A 16,097-nucleotide genomic window follows, 5' to 3' on the forward strand; every position below is an offset into this window, starting at 1 on the left:
AGGTTCATATCGTTTTAGATCTGCAGAATGAAGGGCAGTTGTATTGATTAACTCTGTCGGTCTCATCTCCGTATTTTGTTTCCTCATATGTTTATCTTTGTGTCTTCTTTCTTCAGTTAAAAGACTTTGTTAACAAACCAACCACCAGCCGATTGATATCATTTTAGCACTTATCCACCCTTTTCCACTTTATCAGATTAGGTGGCAACCTCTGTATTTCTTTTCCACATTTCTATTGAATTTTGCAATCTTAGCATAAATTACCAGAAATTGGTGTGGGAATCAATTTAATATTTATCTTGTAGTAATATTTTAGCTGCCAACGGTTTCAAAGGACAGAAGGAACACAAGTATTACCAAGTCTAGTAATAATGTGAAAGCCATTCTTGTAATGAATGCAGCAGCCATGAAGCCACAGGTGAAATGAATGCATGCCAAAATGATGCCATTTTACTATGAATTCAGGCCTACTATGAACCTTTATAATTTTGTTTAACAAATTTTTGAAAAATCTGCACAAAAAATCAAGAATTCTGTTCCATTATACAGGATTAAGTTATTTATTTTATGGTGCATATTTTCTTACCTTAATTAGGTGATGGTTTGAAGTCTCTTTCCAGCTAAATTGACTAATTGGAAATAAGCTTTGCCTTGTACTTTTTTTTTCTCAACCTTATCTTATCCAACAGAGAATAATATTCATAAAAATCTTACCACAAGAGGCCACTTGTTTTGCAATAACCATTTCATTTTCTTACGTTCCAACAAGTTGATTAGCTGATATTTTACCACAATAATGTATCTTTTACCTAATGTGAGTAACTCATTATTTCCGTATATTTCTTTCATTTTCATTTTTAAACTTGCAAGAAGGAGAAACTTTTGGAAAATGATTCTTGTACGGAGGGGCAGTTACATAAATAAACCAGCAAGTCACCATAAGTTTCCGTGATAGTTTTAACAGAAGTGAAAACAAATTTCTTGTGCCAATGATAATGTAAATATTGACCTTAACAAGAATGAACTTCAAAAGTACATTACTTCAAACACACTAAGAAATATTTTTCTTTGAAAAAGAAAAGAAAAGAAAAAGAACCAATAAGAAATTTTTGATGGAACGTTGAGCAAACTGCTGATCATACTACATTCCTTTCAAGTTCTTCCACATGAGATAACTGAACACTGGTCTCTCTGGAACAGGTATGCACTTAACAATCCAGCCAATTGGCCAAGAGGCAGCTGCAATTCCTATGCAAGCTCCCCATTGCCCCCAATTCAATCTCTCTGTATTAGCAAACCTCTGCAGAAATTCCACCATCACCACTTGAAGAATAATTGTCACCCCAATAATTCCCAAGAACAACTTGTTCCTATGTATCCCCTCAAACACATTCTTCCTCTCAAGCTTCCTTGCATTGAACTCGTTGAACACTTGGCAAAGAACAAAAGTGTTGAAGATCAAGGTATTGTTTACCTTTTTGCTGACACCAAAGATTGATTCACCTCTGAACTGTAATGTCAGAAGAACTGCAATCTGATACAAGGCTTGAGAGACTAAGTTCCTCCACATGATGTTGGTGATGAGGGGCTCGGTACGCCCAACTGGAGGCTTGTGCATGAGATCCTTCGTTGGCCTTTCTGTTGCTAGAGCTAAGGCGCCAAGAGTATCCATGATGAGATTTACCCACAAGAGTTGAACTGCTGTTAATGATACTTCTCCGGCTGAAAATGCTGCTACAAAGTTGATCACCAGAGCTGCCACATTCACTGTCAGCTGGAACTGAATAAATTTCTGGATGTTGTTGTATACACATCTTCCCCATGTAAGAACTGTGGCAACAGAAGCAAAATTGTCATCCAGAATGACAATATCGGAACTCTCTTTAGCAACTTCAGTTCCCTGAATCCCCATAGAAAGTCCTATATCAGCCTCTTTCAATGCTGGTGCGTCATTTGTTCCATCTCCAGTCACTGCTACAACATGACCTTTAGCTTTTAAACAATTCACCATGAGATGCTTGTCAAAAGGAGATGATCTTGCCATTACAACAATTTTATCAACCTTTTCCATCCTTTCCTCATCTGTGTAGTTGCGAAATTCCACACCTTCCACCACCAATCCTTCGTTGGCCTCTTGATTAACCTTAAGTATCCCACATTCAGTGGCTATTGCCCTTGCAGTGAATACGTTGTCACCAGTGATCATTTTGATCTTCACACCAGCATATTGACAATATTCCACAGCTTTCTTCACGCTGGAGCGACAGGGATCTTTCAGGCCTACAATACCCAAAAGGATCAAGTTCTTATCTTCTAATGATTGTTGTATTTCTCCAATGTCGCCACTAGTTTCTGATATTTGCTTGTAAGCAAATGCAATACATCTCAGACTGCTGGCGCCCATGCACTGAATTATTTCTTCAAATTTCTTTCTCTCAAGATGATCTAGTAATTTCACTTCTCCTTCAGCATCATAGTAGTGCGAGCACATTGCTAGTATCATTTCAGCAGCTCCTTTCCAGTGGACATTAATCAAATTATCTGCAGTCCTCTTCATCAAGACGCCACTTCTCTTCTTATCTGAATTGAATGCTTCTACATGAAGAATTGAGCAATTCTGTTTTATTCTTTCCATATCCATATTTAATTCCATCACAGCCCAAGATAGAATTGCTTTCTCAGTAGGACTTCCTGAGAACTTGAGGCCCTCAGTTCGTGAACTAATTGACCCAAAAACACTTCCTGTGGTGTTCAGGCTCACTGCTTCGTGTAGCAATTTAAGAACATTGGTTGAGATGGAAATGTAGCTATCTTTGTCCATTGAATCTTTTCCCAGCCAAAACTCCGTAACTGTCATTCTATTTAAAGTAAGAGTACCTGTTTTGTCTGTACAGATGGTTGTAGCAGAGCCCATTGTTTCACAAGCAGAAAGCTTTCTCACCATTGCCTGATCAGCCATCATTCTCTTCATCGAATAAGCAAGTGTAAGTGTTACAGCCAGAGGCAAGCCTTCTGGAATTGCAACAACTACAATTGTTACTGCTGCAGCAATAATTTTCACAACAGCATTAATCACATCATCAGCCTTCGTTTTGCTGCCATTGAACTCTTTATTTCCATATGTATCCTTTGTATGACCTGTAAAGTAGCGAACCAAAAGCACCACAAGAACTAAAAAGGCAACTGCTAAGCCAACTTTACTGATTGCTGAAGTGAGCTTATTGAGGCGAGATTGAAGAGGGGTTTTCTCATTAAAATCGTGGCTAACACAGCTCATCATTTGCCCCCAAGTTGTGTTCATTCCAACAGAAGTAACAAGCATTTGACCATATCCATCAGCTACTTTAGTGCCAGAAATCAAGAATGGATTCTGACTGTGATTTACTTCAAGATGATCACTTTCTCCAGTCATGCTTGATTCATCAATGCGTAAGGAATGCCCCTCCAAGAATAATCCATCAGCAGGTACCTGATCACCAGTCTTCAAGTAAACAACATCTCCTACAACAATTTCAAAGATTGAAATTTGCTGTCTCTTCCCATTTCTCACTACTTCAACTGGGATATTGCTGCTAATCTTGGAAAGCCTCTCAAATTGTCGATTCTGCCTAAAATTACTGATTGCTGAAACAGAAATAACAAGAAATACAGCAACAAAAATACTTCCACCATCATACCATCCTTCTTTTGGACCATTCTCTTTTATCCCAAAACCAAGAGACAATGCAGCACATGCCAAAAGAATGGAAATTGTAGGATCTTGAAAAGCTTCCCAAACAAAAGGGAAGAATCCCTTTTTGGGCGGTTTACGAAATGTATTGCTACCAAAAGCTTCAACTCTACGTGAAATATCTTCGTAATCATTAAAATTTAATCCATGCTGAATTTTTGTATTGAGAGAAGTAGCTATACCTAGAACACCACCTAATTCGTTAAGCTGATGAATGCTTTTCTCCTTGACAAGCTTTGTGAGGCTTGGCTGATAAGTATTGTAAAAGTTGGGGTAATCTTTGACATTGATTATCACATGGTCAGAAAGGCTTGAAATCTTGGTTGTTTTCTTCGTTGCTCTTTGTGATGGAATAAGCAAAACTTTGCTATTTCGAGCGGCGAGAGCTTGTTCAAAGGCCCTTGAACAACATATGGTCACAAAAGCTGAGTGCCATCTCCTTCTGTTCAGTGCACTAAGTTGATTAACAAAGCTCTTGCAAAGTAAGTTTGCATCAATTATTGAGGACATATTCTCCTAAAAGTTCAAAAGAGGGAAAAAAAAAAAGAGAAACATTAATGATATCATACAAACTCATTAAATTCCACACATGTCCGGCATTACAAGAAAAATACTTTGACTGAATGTGATAATGACAATTGTAGAATTAGCAATCTATCGTTTCTTCAGAAAATAAAATTAACATTAAAATCTCAAAAAGATGATATTAGACAACAGCAGCATTTAATTTTAGACAGATTTGTTTTTTGCCTTAAGGATGTAGACACTATAGTAAGGTAAATTACACACAACCTCCCTATGGGTTCACCTATTGCTAACATGACTTTCTTAATGTTTTAAAATATCCACTTCATCATTTATGATTTCATGTAAAGTGAAAACTTGATAGAAAATAGACTCTATAATGTCATCACTTGAAATACTAGTAGTGCTTCTACTTAAATACTGAATTGTCCAACAACCATAGAGGGATTATAATACCCATTATGATACTTTTTTTTAATCAAACGGTAATATCTACTCTATAGATAACTTTTTTTTTCTGGAAAAACCACATATAATGACACAATGATGAGAGACAAGATTTGAACCTTTGACCTCCTACCCTATTAAAACTTAAAATCTTGGATGGTGGCCAATAATCCAAAGGCTGTTGGTTATATTATTGCTGTTTGATATAATGAAAAACCACAGATTGAGTATATATCTGCATCACAAAAGGATATGTTGCTATAATTATTATAATTATAGCAACAATTACATTTGACGTGCATATATTGTGAATGTGTTTCTTGAGTATGTAATGAAAATAAAGGCTAGATGTAACTAATAATAGTTTCTTCTGCTGTTGCGGTAATGTAGGCCAAATTGCTAATTCCTTGATTTTTCAACATCCCGCAACGGACCCATGATTTTAGGATAGGAAGGCGAATGGTCAAACATATAATAAAAAAAATGTTATACCAAACAAAGCATAATAATAAACCACTGGGCCAATGGCTCAGTGGCCACCAGGGAGGGACTTAAGTCCCTCTTTGGGCTGTTGGTGAGGGTTTGAACCCTCACCAGCAGCGAAAAAAATTTAAGGGTTGTGCCACTAGCTTAGGCTCCTTATGCTCTATACCCAAGTCTGTATACCCACTAGCCCCTACAACAGCCTCCTTAGACTCCCCCTCCCCCTAGATTAGGATAGAGCAGGTTGTACAAATGTATCGTTGCTGACAAAAAAAAAAAAAAAAACAAAGCATGATAATAAGATATTTTTAGTTGTAAAAGACAAAATACAAAAAAAATATATAAATATTAGACTCTCTAGTCATTTTATTTCTAATATGCCAGTTGTCGAATTAACATAATTTGCTTGAATTATTTCTTTTTCAATGTCACATGATCTATGTATGTGCAAAAACATCATCATTAAAAGTCTAAGTGGAATTGGCAATAATGGATACTTCATAATACGTCGAAAATCTATTACAACTTGCGTTTGTTTTTAATTAATAATCCTGCTCTTTTTTTTTTTTAATCCAGGTCAATCTTACATTTTGGAGTTAGTTTTCATAGTTTTTTTAATGGGTTCGGCTAACTCGTATCCCGGAGGCGCTTGTTAAGATAGTTTCATGTGCTAACTTTTTTTTTTAATAAGACCCGAACTTATCCGAAGAAGAATCTGAATACAGGAGGTCAATAAATGTGAGTGTGTGTATTCATGTGGTAAGTTAACTGTCTTATTGAGTATCCTTACATTAAGAAAATTCCTTTGTTAATTCAAGTCAAAACTTACATTAAGAGTTGCTTTGTTAAAGACACTTGCATAGAGGCAAATTATTGTTTTCTTGATTAGTTGCTATTTAATAGCTATACTAGCTACAGATGATTGTTTACTAACATTAATATTAATACCAATCACAAGAAAAGTTGGCTAATCATAGGATACATTTAATAAAGAAAACTTGCAGGGGCTAAAGAATAATTTATTACAAAATTGGGGGACAAAGTAATATTATTTTACTTAAAAACAAATAGGCCCGATAGAGATTTTAGAAAATTTTGGGGGGTGGCTGCCTTGCCCCCCCCCCCCCCCCCTTCGGCCTACAGTTTCTTGAGGAAAAAGAAAAGAGAAAAACTCTAGCTTAGTTGAGTTAACCAAGGATTGCATACTATGTATATACTTAAAATTGAAAAGAAGGGGAAACAAAACATACTTGAGAAAAAAAAAGGTGAAGAAATGGGAAGACTCACAGTATATGACTGACTGAAAATGTCCAGTCCAGCCTCCACGCTCTCTTTTACGGTGCTTAATGTAAATGCCTTCCTAGCTAGTTCCTAGAGAAAAAGTTCCTCCTCCTGAGAAAAAAAGTGAAGAAGTGGGAAGACTCAATCAGTTTATTGCGTGAAGTTGATGATCTGAAGAACAATTTGATGGTACAGCAATTCGGATTTTGGTCGCATTATATAAGGGATCCAAAAAGGACTTTGCTGCAACGACTTTGCTGGGGCGTGGGTCCATTCTTTTGTAATTTCTAATGTGAATATTAATTACTTGAGATGGAGGAAAAGTACAGATGCTGTTGTGAGTGTTATTTCATGGTAGTTCATGCACCAATTCTCAGAAGGATAAGGATGTGTAAACAAAGAATTGGGAACGCAAGATTGACTGCAATCCGTTTAAGTTTAACTTTCTTGATTATGATTATAAATAAGGTTGATCCTTAGCTCCAAAAGTACTCTTGACTTGGCCCACTAATCGTTCTACGCGCAGCAGATAGTAACTATATAAAGATTTAGAATCTTAACTTATTTATATTCTATATGTAACTTATTTACACCTTATTTCAACATATTTATACTTAAGAATAAACTTGTGCAAAATGAAACTTGTGGGGCTCATTCCCCATATATGGTAGAGAGTGAGTGAAGTTTCTTAAAAAAAGAGAGAAAGAATAATCCAAAAAAGTGAAACTTATTGGTACCATTTTTTATGGGCATAAAGATTGGATAAGCTGCAAAAGAGAGAGCGGAATCGAATGTATTCTATCAGAGTATTGAGAACATTGGTTTTGTTTGCAATCATATGGCGTTATTTGTGAAATAACTTTCTTGTTTATGTAATTTCTTGATTGATAGAATCCGAAGGATTTAAGTGATATAAGTCGAACAACTCAGCATACGCTTTTTTATTGGAATAATTTCAGAAACCTCCCTTGAGGTTTCTGACAATTTCACTATCCTCTCCTAAAATTTTGAAAATATCACTTACCTCCCCTATAAGTTATTTGGAGTTCAATGCTTGTCTCATCGATGGTCAAATGACTTTACTATCCTTACAACTTAAGAAATATTACATATTTATATGGAAAGAAGCAATTGAGTCAATTGTACCACATTAACCATGATTTAGAATATAAAAATTTTGAAAATATTGAATATTAAATTTTATAACAATAATTTTTAACATTTTAAAATTCTTTTTTTTTTGTAATTTTGTAGTTCTTGTAATTTCTTTCTCCTAAAAAAGATTAAAATTCCTATTAAAATATTATTATTTCTTAAATTTTTCATAAGAATAACAAGATGAATATGAAAATATGCAAAAAAGAGGGTAAAGTATTAAAAATATGTTTACAATTAGATTTTATTAAGTTATGGATAAAATGTAACTACACATAATCTATTCTTTTCCAAAAATTAAGTTTAATTTTCTTGATTATAATTATGAGTAAAGTTGATCCTTAGCTCCAAAAGTACTTTGACTTGGTTCACAAGCCCTTCTATGCACAAGTAGTAGCCTTATAAAGATTTAGAATCTTAACTTATTTATATTCTACATATAACTTATTTACACATTATTTCAACATATTTATATATGTAGAAATAATTTTGTGCAAAATGAAACTTGTGAGGCCCATCCCCCGTCTATGTTAGAGAGCAAACGAAGTTTCTTAAAAAAAAAGAGAGAGAAAGAATAATCCGAAAAAGCAAAACTTATTGGTACCATTTTTTATGAGCATAAAAGTTTGGATAAGCTGCCAAAGAGAAAGAGGAATCGAATGTGTTCTATCGAAGTAATTGAGAACATATAGCAGGTTTTGTTTGCAATCATATAGCATTATTTATGAAGTAACCTTCTTGTTTATGTAATTTCTTGGACATTTCTTGATGGATAGAATCCTAGGAATTTAAGCGATGTAAGTGGATTCAACTCAGCATAAACTTTTTTCGTTTACGGAAAGCAAAATCAAAGTAGAAGATTGCTTTTAAGGGAAAAAGATCATAGAAATGGTAACTTTTCTAAAGAGTTTAGAATAATATGTTATCCAGACCGAAAGCATAATAAATTAACTGTTTAATATACAATATAATCAGTCATCATGAAACTGTCAAGGAACAGTAAATTCTAATTTGTATATGGGAACGGGATAAAATTTAACACTCCAATTAAGTGTAGGTGTTTTAAATGGTGCAAATATTGGAAAAACAGCTACTCTTTCTTAATAGACTAATTTTTATTGGATGACGTGGTGCATTGATTTTGTGAATAATTTCTCAGTTTTTAATACCTTAAAAGCATGTTAATCAATATTACTCTTTGATGTACCAATTTTTAAAACCCGAGACAAATTGCAATTTTGGCTACCGAACTTGGAAACTTTTTCTGGTCACTTTTCTTTCTTTTTTTTGGCTGCTAGTTCTGTCGCAATCCCATCCTAGCCTTTTCTCTTCCATTGCATCGTCAGGGCTGAGCAAGCAGATGAGAAATTGCCAATATAATCCTACTTTCCGGTTCCTTAATACCGACGTCAATGGATAGTTCAAATTCACATGTACCAATAGATGCGTGTTAATATGAATATACTCAAAAGTTGATTCTCACACATATACATGAAAAATTGTTCTTAGGGAAAAAAATCAAAAAAATAAAAAATACATACAAGTAAAATTTAAATCCAACACTTTAATTTCAATCAGTGGCGGATTTACACTGGGGGGCAGTGGGGCCCTTTAAATTCTTATGATACCTATAAAATTTTGATATAATTTCAACTGTGCTCCTGGAGTTTTGTGTATCTATTGGTTAATAGGCCCCCACTGTCCCCCTTAAATTTCTATAATATCTATAAAAATTCGATGTAATTTCAAGTGTGCCCCCTGGAGTTGTGTATCTATTGGTTTATATGCTTTTAAAGTTATTTTTTATTTTACCTGTTGTTACAACTACCGTAGAAAGGGTTTTTTCAATAATGAATATAGTGAAGAATCAGTTACAAAATAAAATGGAAAACACTTGGATGAATAATTATTTAGTTACTTATATAAAGAAAAATATATTTCGTGAAATTCAAAATGAAATAGTTGTAAACCGTTATCAAAATATGAAAACTCGTCATGAGCAATTGTAAATGGTTTAGTTTGCTTTTGAAATCAAATTATTATTACATTAATAATTTTGAGTTTGTTTTTTGATATTTTTCATGAAATGTATGCATCATTTGTACTTGTTGATGAATATTTTTTCCTTAAAAAACTAAAAAAAGAGTATGTAAAAAATTTTAGAGTTGTTTTTGCTCCCACTGAAAAATTTTTCTGGCTCCGCCCCTGATTTCAATTGCTTTTATATGTGGATAAGTTGGGTTTTTAGTACAATGAGTTCATAGCTAACTTTTCTTTGAGCGTATAGAGTTGTAGGATTTGACTAACGCATGCTTACAAGCATCTTGTCAATGTTAATTTTTCGAAAAAGTGAAATTAATTTTAAAAAACTTAAATGTAGGAATCTAATAAATGTGGTGTGTGTATTAATATGATAAGTTAGTCATAGATATACCAACGAGTGTAAAACTCCTATTAGAAAAATTCATAATTATATCTATTACTTCCATTGCATTTAAATACTTAACCCATTTAGCTATGTGTGAGTGAATACATGCAACTCATAGTCAAGCACCAAGTCAACCCTGATTCAATAGTTGATTTGACTGAATGAACTTTTGGGTTACACTGCATAGGTCTCTTCCAAGAAAAATTTTCTAAGGATTTTTTATTCCTGATTTGCGTTGGCGTTACTCCTCAGCTACTTCATGAAAAGACTGAGACTCTTCCAAGAAAAGGGCTGATTCTAATAGTGAACTGTCTCCACGCCAAGGCTGCGATTTCTTCGAAGAAAAATTTGTATGGATTTTGTAATACTGAACTGTCTTCCATGGCCATGCATTTCATTTCAAATAAAGTTTTTTAGTTGGTTGACCCATTGACTTGCGGTTGCTGAACCACTCAGCAATGTCATGGATAATGAGTCATGAGAAAGTGAGATGACAAGGCATCTAATTCTATTCTACGAGCACAACTTCCATGGATTTGCACGATAAAATTCTAGCTGAGATAATCCAAAATGGATGAGACAGACCGCAGTCAATAAGTTATTTTTGCACAATTGCAAGACTCATGACTTGTTGATTTGGACAGTTGCAGAGTCCGGAAAGAGGATTGGGATATCAAAGTTAGATAAGAGAAAATTGAGATGTTTTAGCGAATTTGAGAAAATTGCAAAGGTGTTGGAGTATCCAAGATGAAAGAAAATAAGAAGATGAACAAATTAGCAATTTGGCATTCGATATGTTGCACAAATACTCAACCAAAAAAAACAAGTAAATTATGACATTGAATTAAATTTCATAAAAGATTAGTGAGATTATACTATCTACTAGTAATCATTAAATAGCAATATCACAAAAGCCACCACATTATTCTTTTTTTTTTCAAAAAAAGAATCAATAGTAATTCTTTACTTATTTCTTGATGAGTCGAACTATGATCTCTCGATTACAATATTGTTCTTTTTTTTTTTTATTAAGGATCAATAGTGATTTCATTTCCCCCTTTAATAATTCAAATTCGTGACCTCTAGGTCATTCTAAAGAACTTTAATAAAAAAAAAAATTTGATGACTAGACGTCTTAACAAAGAAATAAAGAAAGAAGAGTCAGTTGTTGTTATTTTTTGGGACTGAAGTGTTGGTAACGTTTTCGTCAACTCCAAGGATTCAAGTCTAGCACTCAATTAAAGCCGTGAAGACTTGTCGCGGAGACAACGTTGCTGACCGAAGATTAATACCATCAGCATGACGACATGGCAATCCATCAGCATCGTGACCTTCTAATTCTGAGCCTAATAAGGGGCTGCATAAGCCGAAAACAAGACCTTGCTCATCTACTTAGTTATATCTGTTGAATCTGAACATTAGATAATTTCTTCTTATGATAGTTCCCCCTCCTGGCATGTAAAAAGTCTGCCTCAGCAATGAGAATGAGTGCCGCTGAGACCAATAGACTAAGATTTCAGATCTAATTAAAGACAACCTGTTCTTCATATTCTAACACCAAGTATTTCTCTAAGATAGCAGCGATCTGCGCCTAACAAGTGCTGCATTTCGTAAAAGTATTTCAATCACTTCTATACAAGAAAATCAACATTTTGTAGCTCTATAGGTGCTGTTAGATGTCCATCCCTAATAGCCTGCAAATCCCTGGAGTTGCCTGCCAAGTAATTTCTCGTGAAAGCAAACGTAATTCCTCCAACAAATCTCCACATGGGGTCTCTGGACTCCCCATTTTTATGCAAACAATATGCGACCTTGCCTCGAATCCATGAAATATCGTCATCTACCATGTCAAGGAGGCCATATTCCTTAGCTTCTGTTGGGTCTGTTCCCGCCATGCTGTATAATTGATGCAAATGCTATGCGAGTGAAAAAAGATTTTGAGTCAAGGGATGAAAGATCATGATTTCATGCTAGTGTTACAGACAAATGCAGTTTTTAAATTGTTATAAGAAATGTTTCCAGTTCTAGCTGAAAGAAACTCAAAGATGATGATACAGGCAGCAGGCCAATACAAAATCTAGATGATGATCGCATTCCAGTTATAACAATAATTTAGGCCGATATTCTTACGTCCACAAGGAATCCCAATATCCAAAATGTAGTAGAAATGTTAATGCTATTGTAATAATTGTGTATTAGAAGTCTACAGAGAAACTTATGTATGTGTTGAGTGAATAGGGGTAAAAGAGTGATAAGCATGGTTTAAAGTCTCGGCCGCTCGGGGTAAAAGAGTGATAAGCATGGTTTAAAGACTCGGCCGCTCGGCCGAGACGAGACAATTCGGCCGAGTCGTCCCAGAATGGGGCTTTCCATTCCGATATTGGAACGAAATAATTCCAAGACAATGGATCGTCGAGAATTCAGTTGAAACGTCTTCGAGACGAATAAAAATGACTGAGTCATTTCAAATCAATTCGAATTTTTATTATTTTTACTAATTTTTTTTAATTTATCATATTTTTTACAATTTTTAGACTATTAAATGATTAAAAAGTTTGTGTCTCTTCAAGACCGTAAGCGATATGTCAAGACCGATATGGAACGGTCCGATCCATGACCGCGACTTTGAACCATGGTGATAAGTGAGATGCATTAGGTTTTGATATCAACCATTGGACCGCAAAATTTCGCAATGACGATACAGCCATGAGAACCAATATGTTGCCAAACCTGGGAGTGGAAACAGTTGTGGAGAAGATAGCCATGAATGAACAACAACACTGGGAAAACTCCGTCTTCTGATGGTATGCTAATTAAGAGTGGCTTTGGAGGACAAGGAATGCCCCGTATAGCATTACTGATGCTAGTCTGCAGTTCAAATTTTAGCAGCTTATATATGTACTTTCCAATACCAAAAACGTTTCTGGAGATAGAGGAGGCGACAGATGAAGATTGTGAAAGGAAAAAGACTATCTTCACGTTATTCCAGAGCAAGAACAGCAGTTCTTTTTTCCCCTAAAAGAATAAAAAAACTCCAGGCTTTTCAACTTTTTTTTTTTGGGATTATCCAGTCAACATTAATATTGGATATGCTTTTGGAAAGTGTGCGATCGAGGTTGTCTTCATTAAGACTTGAGAGCATAGTGTGTGTAGTAGTCCCAAAGACGTGGGTTGCATCTGCACTTTCCAAATTGACCAATAATGGTGTTGCATGTAACACCTTTACAACTGGAAGGTCCATTTTCTTATTATTTTCTTATTTATTGCACATTTTTCCATTTTTCTAACTGCATTATTTTTCAAGTATACATTATTGCGGATGCATGTTGGACGATGCCATTAAATTCATGCTTGTGTTTACTTGTCCAAATTTTTTCTTCTTTCTTCCTTATTTTCTGTTTTCTCACGAAGAAACACATTCTGATGAAAGTCGTGTGCTTTAGTGTTGTTTCACTACTACAAAAGTGTCCTTTTATGACATTCAAAAGCGTCATTATAGATCTATGTCATGACGTTTAGGCTCTAATGACGCTCTACTAGAAGCGTCGTCCATTCTAGCGTCACGATAGGTTTATGACAGTTTTAAGTGTCCCAATTTATCGTTATTATGACACTATTAAATGTCATTATCTATGCATATTATGACACTTTCAAATGACAAGAAATGTTGGGGTACAATAACATATCATGACACTTTTTTAGTATAAGTAGATAGAAATATTATGACACTTTTGAAGAGTAACTAGATCAGGCTTTTATGACATTTTCTACTTGTCAGTGTAGCATCTAAATTAAAGTGTTCCAACTTCTTGCTGCATATCATATGACAGCAGAAACCACATTTCATCCTGCCATACAAGCATCTCCAATCCTAAATTTTGAAGGATTGTAACGTAGCTAGTACAATAATATAAAGGGAAAAGAGTTCCAATGGCCCTCCAACTCTCACTCAGATAAAGTTTTGACCCTCCAACAATTAAAGATACGTTTTTGGCCCTCGATCTAACAAAATAGCATATTAGTGGCCCTTCTGTCAAATTCACCAGTTAACTATGACGGAAAGCTTCATCTCGTGAGACGCGACACCAAATATGAAGGGCATTATGGCCTTTACATGATGATTGACCAAGCAAAGAGAGAGTAAAAAGGTTGCTTCTTCTCTTACCTCAAGTTAGAGCAACAAAAATCTCCATCCAACAGATTCATCCATCCATTTATTAGGACTACTCCGTAAAGCAACTGAACGACAGAAACTGTTTTGGTGGTTTGTGCTTTTCTCGGTTTTCACAAATCTGCTGGCTATGGCTATGGCTGTGGCTGTGAGAGGAGGATGAGATGAGGCCTCTTTCTTTACAAAATTGGATGCGTGGGGATGCTTTCACCGCCGGGCCGAGAGAGTCCAAGAATTCTTGGAATCAGACAATAGAGACAATAAAAAGTTAGCAGAGAAACTGACTTGGAATCAGACAACAGAGACCGTTTGCCCGGGGTCTGGGGTGGATTTAACCCATTCAAATTTTTTCTCCCAGTTATGCTTTTGTACGCGTCCAAAGAATCGGCAGCGAACCCAGAAAAAATGAAAATCGATGCTAAAAAACAAATCAGAAGAAGCACCGAAGAGAACTTCATCGGCGATGTCAAAACTTGAAAGAGAACAAATCGGGTCAAAATATCATCGGGGGCAAGAGCTTCGCATAATTTATGAGGAATAATCAAGGAGGTAGATTAAGGAGGAGGAAATCTACGGGAAGGAAAATGATAGGCGGAAGAAAACGGATATTCCAAGCTTCCGAGAATAGCATTAAAGGCGACGGATTTCTCGGAGTCCGACGTCGAGGAGGTGGTGGTGGTGGTGGAATTCAGACTCTTCAGTGGTTCTCTTGCCCGGCCTGCCTAGTCGTTCCTTAAGAATTAAGACTGACGTAGTCAAACTTCGATCGTGGGTTGTCGTCGATTAGTAGGACTTGAATCGTTTTGATTGGTTGCATTCAAATCACGCATATGAACTTTCAAGTAGATAAGATAAGAAGCAACATTTTTACTCTCTAACATGAGGTAAGATAAGAAGCATCATGTAGAGACCATAATGCCCTTCATATTTGGTGTCGCGTCTCACGAGATGAAGCTTTCCGTCATAGTTAACCGGTGAATTTGACAGAAGGGCTACTAATATGTTATTTTGTTAGATCGAGAGTCAAAAACGTATCTTTAATTGTTGGAGGGCCAAAACTTTATCTGAGTGAGAGTTGGAGGGCCATTGGGACTCTTTTCCCTAATATAAAAGAAGCAATACAATCATCCAAACTTGTGCAAAAGTACATCATCCAAACAATCCACACCAAAAGTGTCTACAAATTATATACTAATTTAGAATAAGGGAAGCCCTAAAGATGGATCAGAAAATTTATTATTTGAGCCACCAGCAACAGCACCACTAGTGCCACTGCCATCGCCACCAACGGAGGGCTGAGACACCATAGGTGGCTGCACCTGAAGTGAGTGATCATCTTCATCCAAAGACAATCTTTCATATGCTACATTAGTGAAAGAAGCAGCAATAACAATCACAGGTCCAGAAGCAATCAAAACTCCCACAACATTTCCTCCAACAACTTGACCGTATCTTCCAGCCAAATATATGGTCAAATTGGTGGCACCCGGTGGAGCTGGTGGTGGAAGGAAGGAGCCCGACAATGATAAAATTTCGAACCAGCCATGTAACGTCATGACTGAGCCGGGAGCAGCCAGTTGCCTCAAGCTCACATTGTTGACCGTGCCACTACTACTCAATATGCAAATACCTCTTTGCCTTTTTCTAACATATGTTGCAGCTAATTCAAACACATCACAGCCGCTGCTGACCTCTAATTTATGTGCTCGGAGCGTGTTGGCACTCTCTTGAGTGATTATCACCGGGGGTTTAGGATTGTTTTTGGAGCTAGGTGGCCGGCCTCTTGGCCGACGAGCTACAACATTGCCTGAGCTTGTGTTTGATGTGACCAGCTCTATATAGACAAAAACAGCTAAATATCTCAAACAGAAAATGCA

General features: G+C 35.8%; 1 protein-coding gene across 1 annotated transcript; it reads right to left on the reverse strand.

Moving 5' to 3' along the window:
• Positions 1–952: 952 nt before the first annotated feature.
• LOC113690182 (putative calcium-transporting ATPase 13, plasma membrane-type) lies at positions 953–6,634 on the reverse strand. The gene is made up of 2 exons (XM_027208008.2): positions 6,473–6,634; positions 953–4,246 (listed from the first exon to the last, which is right to left on the reverse strand). Exon 2 carries the CDS (start codon positions 4,238–4,240, stop codon positions 1,142–1,144), a length of 3,099 nt encoding a protein of 1,032 aa, XP_027063809.2. The 5' UTR covers positions 4,241–4,246; positions 6,473–6,634; the 3' UTR covers positions 953–1,141.
• Between the last annotated feature and the right edge of the window lie 9,463 nt (positions 6,635–16,097).

This window comes from Coffea arabica, chromosome 5c (assembly GCF_036785885.1).
Source record: "Coffea arabica cultivar ET-39 chromosome 5c, Coffea Arabica ET-39 HiFi, whole genome shotgun sequence".
NCBI classification, from domain to species: Eukaryota; Viridiplantae; Streptophyta; class Magnoliopsida; order Gentianales; family Rubiaceae; genus Coffea; species Coffea arabica.

Bases quoted from the DNA above. Each gene is read 5' to 3' on its own strand.
- LOC113690182 (XM_027208008.2), bottom strand. From the start codon at position 4,240: ATGTCCTCAATAATTGATGCAAACTTACTTTGCAAGAGCTTTGTTAAT.